The sequence below is a fragment of the Gymnodraco acuticeps genome, unplaced genomic scaffold, assembly GCF_902827175.1.
Source record: "Gymnodraco acuticeps unplaced genomic scaffold, fGymAcu1.1, whole genome shotgun sequence".
In the NCBI taxonomy this organism is placed as follows: domain Eukaryota; kingdom Metazoa; phylum Chordata; class Actinopteri; order Perciformes; family Bathydraconidae; genus Gymnodraco; species Gymnodraco acuticeps.
Genome location: NW_022990743.1, coordinates 1,117,914 through 1,144,286, shown reverse-complemented (window position 1 = coordinate 1,144,286; position 26,373 = coordinate 1,117,914). Strand labels below are relative to the sequence as shown.

Here is a 26,373-nt window from a genome sequence, read left to right as displayed (position 1 = left end):
TTGGCCAATTGGAAATCCAAGATGGCGGCCATTTTCCAAGATGGCCGCCAGATTAGCCGCCCGAAAACCGTAATAAATCGGCACATAAAGGGTTAATCAAATTTTAAAGGTCATAAATGGATGCGATAATTTAAGACCTTTAATTTGATACCTATTTTATGGGTCTACGACCACAGGAAATACTTTAACCCATTGGGAACCATTGTCGACTTTTGTCACCATGAGTATTAGTCTCTAGGGGATTGCAGAAAAATATATAACTAACAGTTCCACAGTTACTTGAATGTCACTGTAGCTACTCAACTGTAGTTACTTAAGTATATTATAGTATATTGAAACGCCCTGGTGGCGAAATTCGGTACTGTACCTTTAAGGCACCATTTTGCGCGACATGTGTGTTTTGAGTAGACACAAAATGCAGAGAGCACATGGTGGCAGCCAGTTCTATCAGCCACACATCGTTTTGGTTTAATCCGGAGTAGATATCTGTGACTGTGAGTACTTACAAACTGACTTGTGTGTGCCAAGTGATGTGTTTCAAAATTGTGGTTAATTGTGTGTTATTTCAATGTGTAAGCTAAGCTAAGCTAACTATGCTATCGGAAATTAGCTAATTCATTCAATTACTTTTTACACTATCATACAGGAAAGTGTCTATTATACACGTACAGGGTGGTAAAAGGATAAACCCTCGACCCTGAACGTCATACTGACCATGGACACAAGTGCTACTGTAAAATCGTGGAACACTGACTGGACCAAGTGTTGCCTATGTCAGGAGGTTAAGAAAGAAGATCTAAAGTCCCCCCAGGGCAATCCTGCCAGAAGAGGCGATGATGGATATATGAACTTGGCAACGAATATTCCTCTGTTTCACTCACTCAATGCACTACCAATCAAGCTAGACCCTGCAAGACTTGACGAAGGTGGTGGGATAAATGAAACCTTAAGACAAAAGAAGGGAAAATATCATGAGAGTTGTAGGCTTCTATTTAACAACACAAAGTTACACAGAGCTGAAAAAAGATCAACCCCTACAGGTACTAGTGATGAGGGCGGTAGAAGTAAGATCCCACGAAAGGTCCAAGAAGCTAAAACACAAGAATGTTTCTTTTGCGAAAAAGGAGGGGAGCTTAGAGAAGCAATGACAATGCAAGTGAATAACAGAATAAACGAATGTGCAAAAACACTCAGTGATAGAAAACTCCTTGCCAAACTAAGTGTAGGAGATGTCATAGCACAAGAACTGAAATATCACCCTGCTTGTTTGGTGGCATTGTATAACCGAGAACGAGCCTACCTAAAGGTGCAGGAGCAAGAGAAAGCACAGGAGCACTGGAAGGAAGCATATCCAATTGCTTTCTCCGTCACCTACATTAGTGAGATAAAAAATGCCAGTGATAGTAGTGATCCACTCATATTGAAGCTTGCTAATTTGACCATGCTTTACAAGCAGAGGCTGGAGCAGCTTGGTGTTGAATCGCCTGATGTTCATCCTACTCGACTCAAGGACCAGCTGCTTTTTCACATTCCCAAGCTGCAAGCTCATCACCAAGGACGAGATGTTATGCTGGCTTTTGAAAATGATGTAGGCTCAATCCTCTCACAAGCATCCAAGTACGGTGAAGCGATCCACCAAGCAAAAGCTGCTGGGATAATAAGACGAGATATGCTACATCAAAAGTCAAATTTCAGCAGCACCTTTAACGACACAGACCTAGAACAGGCTGTACCACCATCACTGCTGCAATTTGTATGTATGATCGAACATGGTGCTGACATCAAGTCCCAACTCGTGCATGGAGCATCGAAATCTGACCTTTCTATATCGCAACTCCTACAGTACAACTGCTTTGCGAAATATAAGGAAGGAACGGATGTCCACAGGCATTCCAAGGACCGTGAGCCACCTTTTGCAGTCTACATGGGCCTGTATGTGTTTGCCAAGACGAGGAAGAGACAAATCATTGAAATGCTCCATGAGAATGGGCTCAGCATATCATACGACAGAGTCCTAGAAATCTCAGCACAGTTAGGAGAAGCAGTTGTTGCACAGTATGTGCAAGATGGAGTAATCTGTCCCCCAGTCTTGAGAAAGCAGTTGTTCACAACTGCAGCAGCGGACAACATAGATCGTAATCCGACTGCGACCACAGCTCAAACATCATTCCATGGTACAAGTGTGTCCATTTTCCAACATCCAAGCACTGAAAATGCTGGCGATGAACGTGAGCCGCTCAAACTAGAGTCAGAAATGAAGGTTAAGAAAGTACCAGAGCTTCCAGAAGCATACACCAATATTCGACCAGCATACATCACGAAAAAACCCAATCCTCCTCCAGTAGCAAACCAATCTTTACCAGCACCCGAGTCGATCTGGTTACACTTGAAGGAAGAATATTCTTGGTTGGAGGAAGTCTTCCTCACTGAGGATGTGGCTGATGCAGTAAGCATCACATGGTCAGCCCACCATGCAACGCAGAAAAGGAGCCATCCATTTGAAGTGAGTATTTCAGCGATGATGCCTCTGTGGCGAGATCAGGCTCACTCTGTTGCAACGATCAAGCATGCCATGGCGAAGGTCCGTGATACAGTGGCTTTTCTGAACCCAGGGCAGACACCTGTCATTGCTGCTGATCAACCGTTATATGCTCTGGCAAAACAAATACAATGGAAGTGGCCCGAATATGGAGAGGACAAGTTTGTGATCATGTTCGGTGGACTTCATATAGAAATGGCTGCACTGAGATCGATAGGAACATTACTACGGGAGAGTGGCTGGACCAGTGCCATTGTGGAAGCAGAGGTGGCCTCATCTGGTACAGCAGAGTCTTACCTGTCTGCATCCAGTGTCACCAGGACAAGACAAGCACACCAGATCACTGCATGCAGCTTGTACAAACTGATGAAGAAGGCATACCATGATTACCGCTCTGAAGAGTCTTGCATATCAGATATAACCTTTGAGGATTGGTGTGAACAACGGAGGAAAGAGAGTCCGCAGTTCCAGTTCTGTAGTCTGGTGCTGAACATGGAGCTCACCATATTCACCCTGATCCGCTCATTCAGAGAAGGAGACTTCAACTTGTACCGTGAAGCACTTTCAGAACTGGTGCCTTACTTCTTTGCAAATAACAATGTCAACTATGCGCGGTGGATCCCAATTCACCTCCGAGATATGATGTCACTTGAGCAACAACATCCAGATGTGGCCAGAGAGTTTCACTAAGGGAACTTTGCCATCCACAAGTCAAGAAGAGAATACTCTGGCCTGGCGATCGACCAAGCACACGAGCAAAATAATGCAGTGATCAAAGGTGACGGAGGAGCAATTGGGTTGACAGAAGACGCGTCAGCACTTCGTAGGTGGATGGTCGCCGGACCCGAAGTTAGTCGTCTAGTAGCTGGATACGAGGCCATGTCTGGTATGAAAGATGCCACATATAGCAGCAGACACCACGAGCAGACAAGGAGTGCCCAGAAATCTTTCTTTGCAAAGGTGAAATCACTCTCTGCAGTGATGCAGGAGATGGGCAACCCATTCCAAGAAGAATCAGCCGACCTGCTGGTGCTAGACACGAAGAACATTGCAGACCCAACTCTAGCTGAAATGGTAGCAACACATCACCGACGGGGCAAAGAGCAGTTCCAATCATTCATGGAGGGGCTAGAGGATGAAGGTGAAAGTGCTTTTTATAATCCGATCAAGAAAAACCTTGCTTCTTTCTTCAAACAAGAGCAGGCTAAGGACATTTCTAAGGAGAAAGTCCTGAAAGACGACTGTCAGTTATTCTCGCGACTGTTCATCTCGTGCCAGAACAGGCAGTGTAACTTGCAAGAATTCTTCAAGCACGAAAATCAGTCGCACCCTGCATCTCTCAGTGATAGCGGCAAGCTTCATACGTGTCAGAAGTCACAGCTGGTTGAAATTCTTGAAGCGCAAGTGAACATCCCAGACACAGAACCAAATGGAGATGCAATCATCATTGATGGCTCAGCACTTATCAATGCCTTACCTCCACGTACTTCAAAGACATTTGATGACTATGCTAAAGAAGACATAATCCCAAAGGTTGAATCCTATGGTGCCAGGTACAAGCGGGTGGACGTAGTCTTTGATGTGTACAAGAAGTCAAGTCTGAAATCCGAGACAAGGTCGAAAAGAGGGCCAGGAATCAGAAGAAGAGTGACAGGGACGAGTAAGACACCAGGTAACTGGCAAAGCTTCCTTCGTGACGCCAGCAACAAGACTGAGCTGTTTCACTTCCTTGCGGAAAAGATGTGTGAAGCAGAGACGACAAGCACAGTAATTGTCACAAAAGGAGAAGAAGCCATTAGCAACACAGGGAAGTTGCTGGATGCTGTGTCCCCATGTTCTCATGAAGAAGCTGACAGTCGAATATTTGTGCACGCCAGGGATGCAACGACTGATGGGAGCAAGTCTATTATCATTAAGGCTAATGACACGGACGTGCTAGTCATAGCAATATCTGTACTGCCATCCTTACAGGAACTAGGTCTTGAGAAAATGTGGATTGCCTTTGGCCAAGGAGCCAAGATGCGATGGATTCCAGTCCATGAGGTAGTTTCTGCAATAGGGCTTGAGAAAGCTAGAGGGATCCCATACTTTCATGCGTTCACTGGATGTGATGTCGTGTCTGCCTTCCGTGGGAAAGGGAAGAAATCTGCATGGCAGACTTGGAACGTATTCGATGATGTTTCTGAAACATTCACTAATCTCAGCCAGCATCCAACATTGATTTGTGATCTTGACCTGCAGAAGCTGGAGAGATTCGTTGTCCTCATGTACGACAGATCAAGCGCAACCACTGGTGTGGATGAAGCAAGACTAGATCTCTTTGCCCGCAAGCAGAGGCCGTACAACTCAATTCCACCAACACAGGCAGCGCTCAGAGAACATGCAAAGCGTGCGGCTTATCAGGCTGGGATCATCTGGGGCCAGGCAACCATCTCCAATCCAGACACGAGCAGTCCCGCTGAATGGGGATGGACACAGAAAGGAGAGACATGGCAGATATGTTGGACAACACTACCCCCTATTGCAGCGAGCTGTCGGGAACTGACGAAGTGTTCCTGTAAGAAAGGTTGCACAGGAAGATGCAAATGCTTTCAGTCAGAGCTCCCCTGCACATCACTCTGCAGCTGCATATGTGAACAGTAGCAGCTGGAGGACCAGTGGCATGGTATACATAACTTTGAACATTTGCTAGCCGGGGTAAAGCTTACGTAATAAAAAACAGGCAATCTGGTGGCCATCTTGAAAAATGTGTCAGTGTGCTTTATTAAAACCCTTTGAGACCCAAAGTGCAAATAGTACTCATGGTGACAAAAGTCGACAATGGTTCCCAATGGGTTAAAGTATTTCCTGTGGTCGTAGACCCATAAATTAGGTATCAAATTAAAGGTCTTAAATTATCGCATCCATTTATGACCTTTGATTAACCCTTTCTGTGCCGAATTATTACGGTTTTCGGGCGGCTAATCTGGCGGCCATCTTGGAAAATGGCCGCCATCTTGGATTTTCAATTGGCCAATCAGGCAGATTTGATTAGTACCACTTGGAGAACAAGTGTGCCAAATGTGATGCTTGTATCATCATTTGCACGATTTTTCTGCAATCCCCTAGACCAGGGGTACTCAAATACAAATCTTAAAGGTCCAAAATAAATGTTTCAATAAGACAAAGGTCCGTTTATTACGGTCATTCAAACTTTTAAACAATTGCAACAAGATTCTTAACACGAGGTTGCAAAAACAAAAATAATCTGTATGCAGCAGTTTTCATTGTTATTGTGTCTGTGCTTGACCCCTCAGAGTCGCAGTGTAAGAGCTGCACAGTTATGAATAAAGGCAGCTGCACCCTCTTTCATTCAGCATTCCCATTATTGCTTTATAAATGTCTTGCCCCCTTGTGTGTCCACTGAGGTTCGTCAGGCCCAACACATCTTCAACAAACTCCCCCTTTGCCTCATCATAAAAACTCACAAACACCAGCAACTGAGCATTGTCAGTGGTGTCAGTGGACTCACCCACAGCTAAGGAAATGCACTGTGCATTTTTTATTCCATCACAAAGCTGATGAATCAAATCACCAGCCAGTATTTATGTTCTTCTGGTTGCTGTGGAATCTGAGAGGGGGATTTGCTTGATTTGACCTGTTATTTCCTCTTTTTGTTTGCCTTCAACATGGTCTCCATCACTTCAGTCATGCATTATTTTATACTGCAGTTATTATCCAGTGGAAAGTCCTTACCTACTGGCCTAGTTCAATCAAAGTGGTTACTTTTTTTTGGCTGGGCAGTGTAGTTTTACACACCGTCTGATTTGACTTTCTCAGGACTTAAAACAGTTGTTTGGGGGCAGACCGCCTCAAAAAAAAAAAAATATTTACACACGTAAGGTCATCATCTTAATAGTTGTGTATGCTCATCCGTGAGCAGAGCATCAAGTTGATATGTCTATTACAGCTGAATGCGGCGATTACCATTTTGTTCAGCAAAACGCCTCACAAACGTATTAAGATCAACAGCTTTAGTGCGTTTTGATTCAATGCTGAGTACAGCCAAACTGACAGTCTCTTCTCTGTCATTGTAGACCGCAAATACCTCATTCCTTCAGTGCTTGGGTCCGAATGCTTCTCGTTTTGCGCCGTCCAGTTCAAAATGAAATCGCCGCCAATCGTATATCCACGCTCGCGCCAGGACCGGGGGAGGGGTTACATGACGTGCATCTTGTGCTGCATTCACTTGCACTCGGACATTAGAGACTTTCTCTCATAAATGTCCGATGAGCCACAACTTTTCTTTCAAAACAAAGCTGCCAACTGGGGTGGCAGCTGAGGTGGCAAGGCCTATTTTTAGGGTGTCAGTTGCCACCCCGGTAGGTGAAACTAGGCTACTAGCTACAGTACAGATGGAACTAGATGAGCTGTTAACTCTCGCTCTGAATTTTTTTTTTTTTTAAATTCTCGCTCTGACTTAGACAGGTTGAAAGAGACACACACATTTTTCCCACCCGCATTCCGCGAAGACCCGCCCTACTGTGCCTCTGATTCGTAGATTGTTTGGGGGAAAAAAACGCTGACTGGATGCTGAATGTGATTGGACCAAAGCGTTGACACACACAGGTGGAACACAGTGGAACAGTCAGACATGCAGAGCGCTGTTTGCAGTGGACATAGCGGAGCATTTTTACTCGTTGCGAATGCGTTGTGGCGATGTCTCACATATAATACAGAAAGATAATACATATGAAAAGTATAATTTGCTCAGAGTCCGGAGATAGTGGTGGTTCGCTCCGGATCCGGACCGGAGTCCGTAGTTTGAGGATGCCTGCCCTAGACTATAAGCGAAGCCAAGTTTCCAAACATTAGGAGGATGGCACAGAGGATGCTGGTGTTGTTTGGCTCTACCTACGTGTGTGAGCAGACGTTCAGCGTGATGAACATCAACAAATCACGTCACAGATCCCAGTTAACTGATGAACACCTCAGATATGTCCTGAGAATTGCCACAACCAAACTGACACCAAACTTTGATGCACTGGCAAAAAAGGGTGACCAACAATACTGTTCCCACTGAATTGAAATGTAAGTTTTCTTAACTTTTTCAGGTAATGGCTTTTACTTGTAATTTGTATTTGTTCACACAAACACTCTCCATCCATCTGCTACTGGCCCGGCCCGCCTGTCAAATTTTAAAACTCATAGTGGCTCCCGAGCCTAAAAGTTTGCCCACCCCTGCTCTAGACCGACCATTTTTTGGAGCTGGAAGTGAACCGGATTCCGGAGCTAAGAGCCGGCGCCGCTGCGGCGCTTTTCAGGCTCCAGCTCCGAGCCGGAGCTGAAAAAGCGCTGGTGTGAAAGGGGCAATAGTAACTACCCCAGTTCCTAAACTGTAATGGAAGCGCAGCATAATGCTGCGTTAGCTCTTAGCACTCAGAGCTCACAGCTCCTCATATCTGTTCAGAAACTAGACAAAAGTTAAACAAGTACAAACCACAGACTGCCTGTGTTATGGCGAATACAGTCGCTGGTTTATTTATGTCTGTATAGGCCGTTGTGAGTGTGGACGGTCGGAGCATAACGTTAGCTTAGCCAAGCTACATTTAGAAAACACGCATTTTAAAAGGGTTTTTCGCCTGCCGTCTGTCTGCAGACTTGTCAAAGCATTAATTCATGGTTTTTACTAACCGGTATCAGTATGTTGTTACTTCGGCATCATTTTGAAACGTGTATTACAATTAAATCACGGTCAAATATGTTCATCTTGTTGTAGTTGTAGCCCCCTTGCCAGCGATTCTCTCTCTAGTTTAGCACACTCAGCCCGACTCAGCCTGGTTGTTCCTGGCCCTAGAACCACGATTTAGTCGGGCCGGAAAAAAGTGAAAAAGTAGCCCCGGGCCAAACTAGGCCAAGTGGAAACGCAACCAAAAACGGGCCCCGCACGCAGTGGCGTTTTTATATGTACAAAAGTGGTGGGGCACAAAAACCTTAGATGTCTATACTGTATATAAGCTTCTGCAGTGAGGTTCATGGCTGGTGAGGCACTGGCACTGACTCTTCAGGTTTACAAATATTATATTTTGACCTAAATCAAAATATAATATTATTTTCAAAAGCTTTTTTTGTCTGATGCTTCAATTAATTTTAAACAGACAGTTCAACAAAAGGATACCCAAAAAATGTAATTGTATCATTTAAATATTGAATTGTTCTCTCTTAGTAAGATCCCATTTTCAATAAAATTGCAGTCTTACCTTGACTTGAAGATTAAGTCCATTTGCCTATCCTTCTGGACAAAAATCTCTATTACTTTTTTGTAAAAGTCCTCCTTGTGTTCTCATCATAAATCTAATCTAATCAATAGATTTATGATTCGAAAATTATAAAAGTAGGGTAGACATGTGGATATTATCCGGCTGAACAAAACGTGCATTTATCTAAAATCCTATGGAGAAATATCATTGCTTTTTTGTCGAGGGAAGCCATGCGCAGTTTACTTCCGGGTTTTAAGACGCGTCACTGCAGCTCTCTCGTCTCCTCTTCACACACCACACTTTTCGCGGCACACGTACTTACAGCCAATCAGCTCTGAATGATGTGAGATGACGTATGGTGGGGATGGCAGCACTATGCCCCTATGGTCATTATTTTTTTGCCACACACATTAAATAGGACAATACTCTGAGCATGCGCAGTGTAGTTTTTACAGTCACCATTGACTTAAACAGGGAGAGGGAGGGGCAGGATCGGGTTTTGTCCCACATGGCTCTAAACGGCTCAATAGGCACACACTGTAGACACTAATTAGAAGAACACAGACTAAAACAGCAATGTACAGACGAATTAGATGATTAAACATGATCTTAAAATATATTTTATATATTTTTTAATTTATTTTTTGCATTTTTTTGTAATCATTATTTGTAATACTTTCTGCTGACACTAGGTGGGGCTGCCCCTAATGACCAGTCGCCACTGCCCGCACGGCTCGGCACGCTTAAAGCGAGCTACCCGCTGCAGTGGAAACGCGCCAAAAGTGAGCCGGGCCTAATAAGGCCTAACCAAACCGAGCGATCGAGGCCGAGCGAGGCCTCCACAGTCACATGCATTCGGAGGGCCAGAGCGGGCGACGTTAAGGCGCATCTTAAACTGCTGGCTAAGAATACACGTAAATACAGTAGGATTGTTATTCACGTCGGTGGTAATGATGTCCGTTTACGCCAATCAGAATGCACCAAAGTTAATGTGGCGTCGGTGCGTCTGGTCCCCTCCCCAATCTGATCAATGATGACATGTATAGTCGCATGTCATCGTTTCAGCGCTGGTTGTCTCGGTGGTGCCCAGCAAACAATGTGGGCTTCGTAAATAATTGGACAGCCTTCTGGGGAAAACCTGGTCTGATTAAGAGAGACAGCATTCATCCTACTTTGGAAGGTGCAAATCTAATTTCAGCAAACATTTCAGAGCTTTGTAGACGTAATCCATGACAAAGTGGAGTTGAGACCAGGAGGAGGAGTCGCAGTTTTATATGTTTCTCTGCGCTCTCTCCAATAAAATACCCAATATTAACGGTGTGTGTGTCTGCCCAAGGACAATTTAAAGTAAAACCTAATAGAGGTGTCACACATAATAACTTAATAAAAGTAAATGTAACAACTACTACAGTGCAACAAAACAGGAAGATTAAATGTGGACTCTTAAACATAAGATCTCTAGCATCTAAAGCAATTATTGATAAATGATTTAATATCAGATTATAATATTGATATATGCTGTCTCACTGAAACTTGGTTGAGACATGAAGAATATGTCAGCATGAGGCCACTCCACCCAGCCATATCAATACTCATATTGCCCGAGGCACAGGCCGAGGAGGTGGAGTTGCAGCCATCTTTGACTCAAATTTACTTATCAATACTAAACCAAAATTATAATATACTTCCTTTGAAAGTCTCGTTTTTAGTCTTACGCATCCGACCTGGAAAACTTTGCAGCCAATCTTATTTGTTACAGTGTACCGTGCACCAGGTCCTTATTCAGAATTCTTATCAGAATTCTCTGAGTTTTTATCAACTTTGGTTCTTAAAACAGATAAAGTAATTATCGTAGGTGACTTTAATATTCATGTTGACGATGATAAAAATAGCCTTACTGTTGCATTTAACTCTATATTAGATTCTGTTGGTTTTCGTCAGAGTGTAAATAAACCAACCCACTGCTATAATCACACTCTCGACCTTGTTCTGACTTATGGTATTGAAATTGAGCAACTATTAGTCGAACCGCATAATCCTGCTTTATCCGACCATTTTTTGGTAACTTTTGAAGTACTGTTACTAGACTACAAAGCATTAGTCAAAAGCTCCTGCAGCAGAAACCTATCTGTTAGTGCTATAGCCAAATGTAAGGAAGAGATTCCACCAATATTTAACTCGATAGCACGTCTGCATGTAGGGGAGGAAACGTATACAAAATGTACACCACCCCAAATTGATCATGTTGTTGATAGTGCTACAGATGCGCTGCGAATAAAATTAGACTCTGTTGCTCCTTTGAAAAAGAAGAAAATAAAACAACATAGATTAGCTCCATGGCATAATGCCGAAACCCGCAAAATAAAGCAAAAGTCGAGACAACTTGAAAGGATATGGCGTTCCACTAAACTTGAAGAATCTCGTTTAATTTGGCATATTACTCTCAATGAATATAAGAAAGCACTGCGTAAAGCGAGAGCAGCCTACTACTCTTCATTAATAGATGAGAATAAGAATAATGCAAGATTTCTTTTCAGCACTGTAGCCAGGCTGACAGAGAGCCACAGCTCGATTGAGCCTTCTATTCCCATAGCACTCAGTAGCAATGATTTTATGTGCTTTTTTAATGATAAAATTGTTACTCTTAGAAACAAAATTAATGACCTCTTGCCTTTGACCAGTATAGTGTTATCAACAGCTCCCGGAAACCTAAGTTATAATATTATACTAGATAGTAAACTAGAATGCTTTTCAGCCATAAACCTTGAACAATTAAATTCAATGATTTTTTCAATCTAAACCATCAACGTGTATCTTAGACCCGATTCGAACTAAGCTGTTAAAGGAAGTTTTTCCATTAATTAGCACTTCTTTATTAAATATTATGAATATGTCTTTATTATCAGGCTATGTTCCACAATCATTTAAAGTTGCAGTAATAAAACCTCTTCTTAAAAAGCACAACCTCGATCCAGAGGTTTTAGCCAATTATAGACCTATTTCTAATCTCCCATTCCTCTCAAAAATTCTTGAGAAAGCGGTCGCAAAACAGTTGTGTGATTACTTAAAAAACAATGATTTATTTGAAGATTTTCAGTCTGGCTTTAGAACACATCATAGCACAGAGACAGCTCTGGTTAAAGTCACAAATGACATTCTAATAGCCTCAGACAAGGGACTTGTCTCTATTCTTGTTTTGCTCGATCTCAGTGCTGCATTTGATACTATCGACCATGATATCCTATTGCAAAGACTAGAGCACTTAGTTGGCATACAGGGAACTGCTTTAGGCTGGTTTAGGTCCTATCTATCTGAACGCTCTCAGTTTGTACGTGTCAATGATGAATCTTCCATGCAAACCAAAGTTAGCCATGGAGTGCCACAGGGCTCAGTGCTTGGACCTATTTTGTTCACACTATATATGCTTCCGCTAGGCAATATTATAAGGAATCATTCTGTAAATGTCCACTGTTATGCGGATGATACTCAACTATATTTATCCATCAAGCCTGATGAAACCAATCACCTAAATACAATTCAAGACTGCCTGAAGGACTTAAAAACGTGGATGACCTTACATTTTTTTATGTTAAACACGACCAAAACTGAAGTTATTGTACTTGACCCGAAGAATCTACGAAACAAACTGTCTAAAGATATACAAGTTATGGATGGCATTAATTTGGCCTGCAGTGAGACTGTAAGGAATCTTGGTGTTATATTTGATCAGGATTTATCCTTTAACGCCCACATAAAATCAATCTCAAGGACCGCCTACTTCCATCTACTCAACATTGCCAAAATTAGGCATATCTTGCCTCAAAACAATGAAGAGAAACTAGTCCATGCATTTGTTACTTCAAGGCTGGATTATTTTAACTCTTTATTATCAGGGAGTACCAAGAAGTCAGTCAAGTCGCTTCAGCTGATTCAAAATGCTGCAGCTAGTGCACTAACCAGAGTTAGGAAAAGGGACCACATTACTCCTGTTTTGGCTGCCTTACACTGGCTCCCTATAGAACACAGGATATAATTTAAAATTCTTCTTCTCGCCTACAAAGCCCTTAATGGGCAGGCGCCATCTTACCTTAAAGAACTCATTATACCCTACTGTCCTACTAGGGCATTGCGTTCCAAGAATGCAGGGTTGTTGGTTGTTCCTAGAGTCTCTAAAAGTACAATGGGAGCCAGAGCCTTTTCTTATCAAGCTCCACATTTGTGGAATCAGCTTCCAGTTTGTGTTCGGACGGCAGACAGCCTATCCGTTTTTAAGAGTACGCTTAAGACCTTCCTTTTTGATAAAGCTTACAGTGATAAAATAAAATAATCTAATAAGAGTGCATTGACATAGATACGTTGTGCCTCTTCACCTATACATTTTAGTTCTTACTCTTTCACTTAAATCCTGAAAATTTAGATCTTATATTTAAAACTTTATCCAAACCTTTCCCCTCTATGACCTCTCGAGGTTTATTAGAGGGTAACAGGTTGCAGAGAACGCCTAGCCCGGCCGGGGAGTGTGGAACGTACTAGTCACTGACCCACTCCTACCTCTGACAAATTCAGGTTCCAATGGGGACCTTTTTCCCTGTGTGTGCCTCTACACCTCTGCTTCCTACTTCTTACTTGCTACCCTTTTCCCTCAACCTATCCTAAGGGAGTGCATGTATGTAGACACGTTAGTTTAGCTGCTATAGGCTTGGACTGTTGAGGGGGGCACCTTACTCCGTCTTTCTGGCTGTTTGTACCTGTGTACTCTCATGTTTCGATTAACCCAGTTTCCCCCAAATCTCTTTTTTGTGTCCATATATACGCCGGGATCCTGAGTCGAGGCTAATCATGTTGCTGTGGTCGTGTGTCCTGGATCCTCTATCCTGTGCACTGGATCTGAGTCCTGGACTTCGAGTCGTGGCTGAACCTGTCTCTGCGGTCCTGCCAGACTCTCACCATACTACTTCACTGATGGCTCCCACAAGATTGCTGACATCCTCGTGGATTCATCTTCTTATTATAGACACATGCATTTCCAAACATTTGGACTACCTATGTTGTAAATGTATTATCTTTTCGATTTACATACGGCATCTATTGCACGTCTGTCCGTCCTGGGAGAGGGATCCCTCCTCTGTTGCTCTCACTGAGGTTTCTCCCATTTTCCCCTTTAAACTGTGGGGTTTTTTCTGGAAGTTTTTCCTTGTACGATGTGAGGGTCTAAGGACAGAGGGTGTCGTATTGTCATACTGATATTCTGTACACACTGTGAAGACCACTGAGACAAATGTAACATTTGTGATATTGGGCTATATCAATAAACATTGATTGATTGATTGATTCAAAATCTGAGGTTTATACATTGACCGGAAAACCAATATTTGATTAGTCTTAGGTAATTACTGGGGGGAAAAAGCAAAATAAAAGAGTGTTGTGAAAATAGCACAAAGCAAATACATGTTCGTGATAAAGTAAAATGTTATGATTGAGTTATGTGTGTTTAGCTACATTTGGTGAATATGGGAATGAACAAAAGTTTACAAGTCATTAAATCTGGCCACTGCTCTTTAAATGTAAATGTAATAATTCAGGCTTACAAGCAAGCTAGAAAATATAAAAGCTACATTGCTTGTGTGGTTCTCTTAATGCAAGACACATCTTTGCTGAACTATTTTTCATCTATTTCTGCTATTAACCACTTCTTACATGTGAGCGTTCAAATGACACATTCCTATTTGAATGTCAAATTCAATGCCATATGTTGTTGGTCTTTTTGCAATCGTAAACATTATAATATAGATAACCTTATTATTTACGAATTACTTCAATCCCAGTAATGATAGAGAATGTCAAGCTATAAAATATAGATAGCCTACTAGGCTTTAAGCCCATATTTAGTTGCCTTTTTCTTCATGCTAATGTAGTTTTTTATAAAGCCAAAGAAATCACGGAGGATTTTCAAAATATATACCAAACAATTTTGCTTTCGAATTACTTGTGACAAGGGACTATAACTTTAATATCCTCAATCAAGCATGATGGATTTTTACGTAAAAAACAGAGAAGTCGTTCTTTCAAGTAAAAGATTATATGCAACAGCATATTTCAAAATCCATCAATTGAATTAAATGTCATTTTAACTGGGGTTAGTGGAATATATAGCAACTACGTATGACGTAGTGTCATACATCTGAGGAAATAGATGTAGGCCTACACATAGTTACAGGTTCTTCATTTATCTAGGAAAACCCAATTGTCCCATTTCCAAAGTGTAATTTGTCTAACAATATAATACTATGTTTTTTACTTGGGATATTTGCAATCAAAAGTCAAAGAGCAACATTGGTTGTTGATGTGGCTCGTTTCTTGTCTGGTCTAGTTGCTTAGCAACAGGCAGTGGGCGGGGATCATTAAGACAGTGGGCGTGGCTTAGATCAAGACCGGCGAGACAGGCAGCAGAAGGGAGGGAGCACGAAGGGGAGGCACTCAAACACCGGTAGGGATTGTAAACGCAGCTGCACCTCCGAGGCATTGGCTGCAGACTTACAACATTTATCCCTCCGATCGCCGGGTGGTTTTCTCTGTGATTCGGTACACGGCAGGAGGAAATGTCTAACGGCAGCTGGAAGCCCTTTGTGTTCGGCGGGCTGGCTTCTGTGACGGCGGAATGCGGTGAGTAGCGAGCGGAGAGGAGGCCGAATGGCGCGGCTTACTTTTAATTATTTAACCCTCTGGTGTAATTTACAGAAGTATGACATGTTTTGTGTTGCAGGGACCTTCCCAATCGACCTAGCGAAGACACGTCTTCAAGTCCAAGGCCAAGTAGGCAGCAAATACCGAGAGATCCGGTACAGAGGCATGCTCCATGCGATAGTGAGGATAGCAAGAGAGGAGGGGCCCCGGGCTCTGTATTCAGGGTCAGTATGCTGGATGCATGCTTTGTTGTGTGTCTATACTATCCCAGTTGTACTCACTACATACAACTGGAGATACTCTTTGTTTACAGTCGTACTCTGTGCAGCATACCTTCTAAATGTTCACACTTCCTCATTTTTGTGCACTTCCTTTGTAACAGCTTTAATCCCACCTACATTAACTCAACCCAAAGAAGGGGGGTTATACCTGTGTCACAGCTTTATATCAGTATTCCTTATATGCTGACACTCTGTTTTTGTCTTCCTATATGCTGTTTAATGTCTTTTTCTGGGTTTTGTACCACAGTATTATGCCTGTAAAGCCTTCTGAGTTATTGTGAGCCAGGATATTAAAAACCTTGATTTGACTTTTACAGACTAGCTCCTGCTATGCTGCGCCAGGCCTCCTATGGGACTATAAAAATTGGCACATATCAGAGTTTAAAGCGGTTGCTGGTTGACAGACCGGAGGGTAAGTCCCACTTTCTCCTTTTTACACAGAAATAAACACTTCTGCAAAAATGTTGACAGGCGGGTTACCTTCCCCCGTCGACATATGCATGTGGCCTATTTAAGTTAGTCTATTTTTTCATAATTAGGCTTCCGTTTTTGCTACTTTAAAACACTATTTGCATGGTCTGAAAAGTGTTTGTTCACACAGTCTGCCTCCCACTCTTCTCCTCTTTCAGATGAGACATTGCTGACTAATGTGGTGTGTGGGGTTCTCGCTGGAGTCGTCTCCTCCACCATCGCCAACCCCACTGATGTGCTAAAGGTAGCTATTTGCACACATCAACTGCAAGATTCTGTTTGATCTCCTTGTCGTTGTCAGTCATTCTACTAGAGCAGGTATGGTAATCTCCTAAAGGTGCCTCAAGGCTTGTGGTAAATCTTCTAACTAAAAACCGAGCTTCTTGGAGTGGTTGTTATACAAACAGCTTTGATACCCTGTGCAGCCTTGAACAGGACTGTGATACAGTTATTATGGGTGTGAAACTTTTAGAATTTCACAATTCAATCAAAATAGTCTACAAACAATCACTGACACAGTCCATTGGGGTGCTTATTTCAGGTTCTACTTTTTTAAGTGTCTTTGGGTTCTAGAAAAGCGCTATAGAAATAAAATATATTATTATTATATTACTTTAGTTTGCATTGTGCTAATAAGGACTGTGTGACAGATTATTGAGTAAAGTGAGAGTTGGATAATGGAGTTTTATATTTGAAAAAGTTATACATACTGATAACACACAAAGGCAAATTAAAGACAAAAGTTACGTTTATGTATGCTAAACTTGCACAACAATTCTCTTAATATTTGTTATATTATACGGGACTTTTAGAATAGCTAGTTCAAGTTATACAGAAAATAAATAATGCTACATAAATACAACTTTTTTGTGTAATTTTTGTAACAAATTTCACAAAAATAATCGACAATTTGTATTTAGTGTCTGAGATTAGTCAATCAGCAAAGTTGCGGATCTTTAGATTGTTTTTGTTTCTTTAAACAAAATAAATGTACACCCCATCCCTAACATCAGTAATGTTTTAATAAAAATAAACTCCTTAGGTGTTGTCTGACGGTAGCATGCCGATTGTGTTAAAGGGCATCATAGCACTACCAAGAGCCAACTTGTGGATTATTTATAGACTGAAGCCTCCGGGGCTTAACATAGTGTTCTGTAAACGATATGAGTGTGCACATGCTTATCTGTACTCGTAGTGCTTCGACCGGCCCTCACCATGCCCCGTTAGGCATAATGTCCAGTGCAGATTGCTTGTTTTTTAGAGGGTTAACGGTCTAATGGAAGTGCCTTCAGGTCGGGCACATTGCATTTCCATCATGGTGTGTTTCTGGCTGCGACCACCAAGTCATTACGCAGCAAGACACACAGACAAACCGAAGCTGATCTGCAAACACACGTCACAAAAACAACTTGAGCAGGGAGAATTCCTGGAAATAAGCAGAAAGAAAATACTTTAGGACATTGGGCTTGGCAGAAATCTCTGCTTAACCTTTTGCCTTTTCATTTCCCAGATTCAAACACCCCTGTATTTGGCATGGTTGGCCTTCAGCATTCCACTCTGGTTGTGTACTTTCATTGTCTCTAGCAAGTTTATTGAGCCAACCTCTCTTATCTTCCAGATCCGCATGCAGGCGCAGGGCAGCCTGATCCAGGGCAGCATGATGGGCAACTTCCTCAACATCTACCAGCAGGAGGGAACGAAAGGACTGTGGAAGGTACAGAGAGTCTGAATTGCTCAATTTGCAATTCTAAACGGGCTCGGTTTCCACGGGTTACAGGTAGCACTGCTCTTTAGCACTCGAGTCACTCCCTCTCTCTCTCTCTGCTTCAGGGCGTCTCTCTAACGGCTCAACGAGCGGCCATCGTGGTTGGAGTGGAGCTCCCGGTCTATGACATCACCAAGAAGCATCTGATCCTGTCGGGGCACATGGGGGACAACGTGTACACACACTTTGTGTAAGTTTGCATCTGGAGATTCTCCTGCCTCTAATGTTTATCACTCGGAGGCCAAGACACTTTTCAATATCTTGAAGTGGAAAACACAGCCCTGTTTTCAAGTCTTTGTGCTTGCAACTAAGCAGCAAAACATTCTGTTTGTTTTTGCAAGTCTCTCAATGCTCAATTCTGGGTTTCCTCAGGTCTTTTAAAAAGTCTTAAATTGAATTGTCTTGAGATATAAAAAGAGAAAGGTTTTAATGGTCTTACTGTAGGGTTAACTGCAAATGTTTAATGTCAGAATCTTATTTTTGAGGAAAGTAACTACAATGAAAATAGAGGTTTTCCACCTGGTCAGAATCTACCTGGACATATCCATAAGGGCTTTTTTCTTCCTATTGACTGTAATGCTGTCCCACAATGTAGTTAAAAGAAGTTGTATTAATGCTTCACTTTGCCGCAATGTTGAATGATTGTTTTTGAATACATGACTAAGGCCAGTTGATTCCTGTTTCTATGAAGACATTACAAATGGGAACATTAGAACACTTTGAAGTCACCCATGAAGCAGCACATGTGTTGTACCTTTACTACCGGCCATCTCTTAATGTAGTTTGCTAATGGGCGATGCTTAAATTCTACTTGTTTATTATTAATCAGTGATTAAATTAACTTTAATTTCTCATCTTTGCAGCATTTAATTTGTGTTACATTAGTAGCTGCAGCGCACACACATCGCAGCAATTGCTAAATGTTAAAATAAAGGACTACATTTAAAAGTCTAAAGATGCTAATTAGAACCTGTGTCTTGTGGTCCCACAGCTCCAGCTTTACGTGCGGCTTGGCGGGAGCTCTGGCCTCCAACCCAGTGGACGTAGTTCGGACACGCATAATGAACCAGAGAGGAGGGCTTCTGTACCAGGGGACACTGGAGTGTATACTGCAGGTCAGTCACCACATTCAGATTAGAGGAAATTTGAAAGGAACACTTCACAAATTTCACAAATGACATCAGTTTTTTTCCTTATGGGCAATACTTTTTAGCTCATTGCATAATGTCTCCTGTGGCTCTGAAAGAGGCTTTAAAGAGAGAAAAGCAGTACAGTTTGGGATTAGCCATTGTTAGTCCAGTGAAGGTAGGAAGCAGCACTCACCCAGAGGTCAACAGTCCTTTGTTGTCCAAGTCCTTGGTTGTTTATAGCATAAAGAACATCTGATTTAATGTGAGGTAGGGAAATAATCATTTGAGTATAAGTATGTGTATATAAATATGTAATTTACAACAGCTGTAAGATGCTTGAAAAGTTTGAAAATGCTTCTTGAAAAGTGCTTGAATTTGACTGAAAAGGTGTAAGAAACCTGTATTAGGCACATTGTTCTTAAATAATCCATGGTGAATTAATATTAGAAGATGAATCAACATTAACGCAGTTATGCATAACTGTGATCTTCTTTCATATTAAAAACACCCTATTTTCATCAATCTATAAGGCGACTGGCGGTCAAATTCATGTGATGCAAATCACTACAAAGGCTGGTTATGACCTATAGACAACATTAACTCCCCATAACTTGCTAAACTGACTTAAGCAGGTTAGATTAAATAAACTCTTGCTGTTACAGGCATGTAATAACAGCAAGACTAGCGAACTCACCACAAACACCAGCTTTGTTCAAGGACTCCAGCCTTCTTTGTAGCTCAGAGCCGTACTGAATGCAGACAGGGAATAGATAGTTGGTGTTTCTTTTCTGGCTTTTAAAAAGTTAGTTTGGCCTTTTGGGGGCGCTCGCTGGTCTTTGCATTAATGGACAAAGACTGTCTTTAAAGTCATCTACATGACTTCCATCTGTGAATGACCATGTAGAAGTTTTCCTTTTTTAAAACAGCCAGCATAAAACTTATTAGATTCTTAGAAACACTGTCCTGTTGCTATGAAGAAGTGCCTTTGAGTGTTTGTTTGAGTTTTGCATTCTGAATGAATATTTAATAATGTAGTCATTAAGAATATCTAGATCAGCCCTTAATGTCACCGATTTCAAGGTCCCAGTTAAAAGAAAAAGCCCGGAGAGGACATTTGAGTGATCATCACAGGATAATGAGATGAAATGGGTTTTTAAAGTGTTTGTTTTTCCCTTATTTCAGACGTGGCGCTCCGAGGGCTTCTTGGCCCTGTACAAGGGCTTCTTTCCCAACTGGCTCCGCCTGGGACCGTGGAACATCATTGTATCCTTTAACCATCTCATTAGTGCACCACTCTGTTTACATTTAGCCTCTATGATGCAATATCTGTAAAGCTGGGGAAATCAGAGCGGAGAATTTGATAATTCTGTTACGCATATGGTAAAGTATGGCATTAAAAGCCATGCGCCAGTGTAAGAATGCTAGCTAACTCTTTTATGTAACTTTTTAAGCCTTGGAACCTCACTGCCCACTGCCCGAGGTTAGAGAGGACTCAGGGGGGGCTTAATGGTGGGGTAGGAGAAAAATGAGTGGAGAGGGAACTCCATGAAAGTCTTTCAGCGAAGGCCAAAGAGTTGCATGAGGAAAGAGAAGTCGTCATCGTGCTCCAACCAGGCCTGAAAAATGTAATGAGATTATTGACCTATTCCAGCTGAGCAGTCTGAGGTAACAAGGCAGGCTTTGAGCAGAAGCACACAAAGAGCCTCAGTTAGCTTCCAACACATGGCAACAAAAAAATCACTTTTCTCCTTCACTCTCTATCCAGTTCTTCCTCTCTTATGAACAGCTGAAGAAGATCGACGTGTGACCGGCGAAACGAGGCGGTCAAGAAGAGACGAGGATGTGCTCACGCTCAGACACGAGCTGAGAGGACCAAAATCGGAGAAGGCTTGGATTGGGATGGATCCTTTATGGACCCGCTGAAAGGGGTGGTGATGTAGACCCCATATGAGAGAGGTGGTTTGAGATTTTGCCTGATTCCTGTTTGGGCTACATGTCTCCTGAAGCCTGCAGCAAGTGTGGAAGACACTCATGTTTTAGCTCATCCACACGCTACATTAAGCTTATTTACATTTGAAAACGGCCACTTAAATCTTGTTTACGAAACTGCTTTAAACTATGTCTCGAATATCACAAGGGTTTTCTACATTTTAAAAGTGGTCTTCAAATTGAGTGCCTTAGTTTGCGATACAAGCCGTCTTAAGACGCATTAAGACCAAGAATGTCGGATAGAGATGACCATCGCAGCGGGCGATCATTCCCTTGTTTGCTTAAGGACAAATGTTTGTGTGCACGAGTCAACAATCTTGACTAGGATGTGTTGCGGTTTTTTCTTTCTACATTTTTTCTTTATAGGTCGGGTGTGTGGACAGGTGGAATTATGTATTACTCCAAGAGTTTCCCTGGAGTATTTTTTACAGAGTTAAGAGCTAAGAATATACACCCCAATGTACTGTTATAAATAACAGTCATATAAACACCCAGTGGGACACACACACACATCACATGCCCATATGTGGTGAGACTAGTGGTCACCTGATGGCAGTGAGTGCAGACAGTAAATATACCCGGGGGCGATGGGGCTTCCCTCTGAAGCCTACACCGCATTAGGTTTAGACCACTGATTAAGATTAGGGAAACCAAAGTGTGACTTTTTATTACTTGAAGGCACTGAAACGAATGATGTTTTATCTCCAGGAGTATTTTCAAATACTGTATTTGCACGCTTTATACTTTTCATCCTAAAGAATGAATATGTTGCCCGCTGTTGTGTTTGTGTGAGCTGCCATCGCTGCCAAAATGTATGCTTGATGTTGGGTGTAAAAGCTTCTTGTATATTTTAAATAAAAGAGGGGGGGGAAATCAGCCTGTCTGTGTCGTGCTTTGTTTTCACCACAGTGTGGCGCTGTGGAGCTTCCCACCACAACACGACCCAGTTGAAAAACCTAAATGCTGTTTTTTATGAGTTTAAAAAAAGAAAATCAAAGCCTCCACTTTGAGGCCAAAGATCTAGCACAGTTGTGTTGTTTCTGAGGGATTGCCTGGTTCCTTTCAAACACACATGTTCACGCAGAGTCCCACAAACAATGACTTCAATTATTCAGGGAAATCTTGAGATGTAATTGTTCTTATATATTTCTGTTGGTAAATTCCCAGTTTTCCTTCATCAGAGCTGTTTTGAGGATGGGAGCTCGGGGGAGACAAACAGCAGTGTGTGTGTGTGTGCCTTGTTCTTTTATTTAGGGAGCATCATCATGGGACTTATTACTTGGTTGACAACTGTCATTGTATCAGTCTTATCTAAGCTACCATGAGCTGCACTGCCATGTTATTGTTGTTTTGACAAGCATGGTTGTGCTGAATAACTCGAATCTCAACAATGCCACAGAGCGTATGCAGTACAATACTTTCCCCAAACCGGCTGACGTCTATGTCAACTCAAGTTACAGAAACATCCCTCACTGCCCATAAGGCGGGTTGAAAGAGAGAATAATGTGTGCTGTTGGTGCCAATGTTCCATAAGTTGGCATTATAGGCCGCTGCCTGGCATCCCGTCTCTGGCACAGCCCTCTACAAGCTGGACAAGTACGGCCACAGGGGATTCCACCAGTCACAGACATGCTACATTATGGGTATTTTTTGCTGCCTGGCCCAAGGGTGCAGGAGGCCGGCTCTATTGTGTTCCAGGGATCAGAGTGAGCTGCTGTCTCAGAGGGATAAGGCTCCAAACACTCTGGCCCTTTTTCTCTCCCTTTTTTTGTTCTTTCTCAGATGAATACGCAGCTCGCTGAGACACACGAGTGAATAAATGGACGGATAAAAGCATGAACGGATGGAAATGCAGACAAGGAGATAAATGTATCGGCGTCTGTTGATCCATTTGGAACAAGGAGCGTGCTGACAAAGAATACAAATCGCAGGCCTATTGCTATTTCTTTTTACTCAATATTGCATTTGTGATATGGGCAGGGGCGGACTGGGGGGAAAAAGTGGCCCGGGGATTAATTGACAGACAGGCCCACTTAATGCGCGGCATGTATCGGCCGCCGACGAAAGTATGTTACTTAACAAAAAACCCTATGCATTTTATGTTATTTTGGGCAATTATTCATATATAATAATCACATTACCTGAGCCCTTGAGTTGCCTAGAGCAAAATAGTTACGGCATATATGTAGTGATTTTAATGTTAACAGTAGTGATGGAAATTCCGGCTCTTCTTGGTGAGCCGGATCATTTGGCTCGGCTCACCAAGAAGAGCCGGCTCTTTCGGCTCCCAAACGGCTCTTCAGTTTACCACATATTATACCTTTTAATTAAATCAAATGTAGCCCTGTTTTGACTAATTATATGTGTACACATATATCACTTACATTATTCAATACAACCTTTGTACTGAAGTATTCAAAAGTAAAAATTACATGTTTAATATAAATGATTTGCTGTGGCCAATTGTTTTCATTGCATTTACAGACCCGTGTAACTCTCCGATACCACCCAATGAATACATTGACTTGCTTGTAGAACCACGCTACACAAAACAGATAGCAACACCTATAAAAACTATTTTAAAAAAGGGGCTACTGTATCGACCTATATAAAAGATCCTGCATTTTAGCCATGCCTCATTTCGCTCTATTTGCTCTTTGCGAGCTATTTTTGCAGTGGACTGATTCTGTGAGCTGAAGCTGACCACGCCCCCCTGTAGGAGAGGGGAGCGTGCTTTGAGATCAGCTGCTGGGCTGTCAGAAGAGGGGGAGAAAAAGAGATCTCCGTCCTCCGTGTTTTATTCTTATAGAAGTAAGAAGAGAAGTAATGGGGCAGAAACCCTCCTTTTTACGCAGCGGCCCAGACATAGACATCAAACGGCGACACATATTCAGTTGCCAGTTACTTTGGCATTAGGGCAGGGATATCTAGATACTTTCCAAGGTTTGACATCATGAATTGTGCTACTTTTAAAGCAAGCAACGATGTTTTCAAATCTGTAATCAAAAAGCTCCTCAAAAACACCATCGAAGCAGTTCCTGCCGTTGCTACGTTAGTTCAAAGAGCAACAACGGACTACTTTTCTTAGCGGATGCATGTCAATTTAAATCAATACATAAAACTATTTTTTAAATCAATAAAATCATTTTCTAAATCCATAAAAGCATTTAAATTAATATTGGGAGTCATGTCGTTACTTTGTTGAGAATGTGGCCATGTGATAAGCGGGATAATGTGCACAGTGCACATTGCATAATGTGCCTTCAATCCGATCTAGATCCCTCCGCAACAAAAAAAAAAAACCCCGGCTCGTTCGCGGGCAAGAGCCGGCTCCCGTCGTTCACTTAAAAGAGCCGGCTCGTTCGCGACACATCACTAGTTAACAGATCATTGATGCAATAACATTTTGACCCAATTTGCCTGACTTGACACATGGAATAAAACATGGGCGTAGGAAGCATCCTCAATGTGGGTGAGACAATTTAACAGGGGGTGTGGGCAGGTGGTGGACCTCACCTCCTCTAGGGGGGTCCGGGTGCAAGCTCCCCCGGGAAGATTTTTTTTTAAATGTTGAAGTTAAAAGCATCAATCTGGTCCATTTTGAGAGCAACATTAGGGACTAAATCTATGGCAGTCAGTAGGGGCTTGGACTGTGAGCCGTAGGGTCGCTGGTTCAAGTCCCCGACCAGACCTATTTGGAGTGTGGACTTCTACTTGGAGAGGTCCCAGGTCACCTCCTGCCGGGGTGCACTTGAGCAAGGCACCAGACATCCCCCTTCCCCCCTCACTCCCATTGCTCCGCGGGCGCTGTACAATAGCTGCCCACTGCTCCTAGTACTAGACTCCTGGTACTAGGATGGGTTAAAAGCAGAGAACACATTTCACTGTGTGTGCGCTCTGCATGTGTGACCATTAAAGAGGGTTTCATCCCTCCCACTTCTTCTTCTTCTTCTTCTTCTTCTTCTTCTTCTTCTTCTTCTTCTTCTTCTTCTTCTTCTTCTTCTTCTTCTTCTTCTTCTTCTTCTTCTTCTTCTTCTTCTTCTTCTTCTTCTTCTTCTTCTTCTTCTTCTTCTTCTTCTTCTTCTTCTTCTTCTTCTTCTTCTTCTTCTTCTTCTTCTTCTTCTTCTTCTTCTCCCATATAAAACAGAACTGTAAACAGATTAACTTTTTCTTTCAACATTTATTTGAACAGCAAGTGGAGGCAAAAGTGACTGCACCCAAAACAATAAACCTGCTAGCTAACTAGCCTAAACTCAGTAACAGAATGTGGGCAACACGTTCTTCTCCACAGCCGCGGGACCTCTGAGTCAGACATCACTTCCCCCTTTTCTATCCTACGGGCCGTACAGCCACTCCCCCTGAACCCTGTTGTAACAACATAATAAACTTTTTGGGGATGCAGCTTGGAATGTGAGGACATGGCTTAGAAAGGGCGTGTCGCCTTCTGTCCTGCCAGTGTTGGCAGGACATTAATTAAAATGTCGAACTCGGACTTCATTTTAAGGACATTTCGGCCAGGGGTGTAGAGCTATATTTGTTTAAGCACCGGATTGGCAAAGCAGGAGAGTGTGTGCACCAGTCTGCCTTGATCTATGTATTCATGTATTTGACTCTCACAGTATCTGCTGCCCGCAGCTGTTTTATAGAAGGAACACCTTCACTACATGAAATCTCTGCAGCACCAGGAGGCAGCGGGAGGGTTAACTCAGCCTCTGAGAAGAGGAGCGCGCAGTGCCTTTCACGCACCGCCTTTCACGCACCGCCTTTCACGCACCGCCTTCACTGTGTTTACCTTCAGAATCATTAGAAAGGCTAAAGAGCGGTGTGGCTGATGTGTTTTAACCACACACCTCTACACACCACACACACACACACACACCACACACACACACACACACACACACACACACACACACACACACACACACACACACACACACACACACACACACACACACACAGCACACACACACACACCACACACACACACACACACACCACACACACACACCACACACACACACACACACACACACACACACACAACACACACACACACACACACACACACACACACCACACACACACACACACACACACACACACACACACCACACACGATTTAAACGCAGACTTTTGTTCCTCCATGTTATGTTGTTATTGTTTTCACTGAGCGGACCCGCACATTTTTTTCAAACGCTCCCCTTTTTGGTCCATCTGCGCGGTTTTGTGCGCTGTGATGATTCGGCTGTATACCTTTAGTAATAATGAATAT

General features: G+C 42.5%; 1 protein-coding gene across 1 annotated transcript; it reads left to right on the top strand.

Annotated features, from left to right (window-relative positions):
• Positions 1 to 15,221: 15,221 nt before the first annotated feature.
• LOC117556626 (kidney mitochondrial carrier protein 1-like) lies at positions 15,222 to 21,975 on the top strand. Its single transcript, XM_034232058.1, has 9 exons — positions 15,222 to 15,441; positions 15,542 to 15,686; positions 16,061 to 16,155; positions 16,373 to 16,458; positions 17,833 to 17,928; positions 18,045 to 18,169; positions 18,971 to 19,094; positions 20,292 to 20,372; positions 20,875 to 21,975. Exons 1-9 carry the CDS (start codon positions 15,378 to 15,380, stop codon positions 20,914 to 20,916), a joined length of 858 nt encoding a protein of 285 aa, XP_034087949.1. The 5' UTR covers positions 15,222 to 15,377; the 3' UTR covers positions 20,917 to 21,975.
• The last annotated feature ends 4,398 nt before the right edge of the window (positions 21,976 to 26,373 follow it).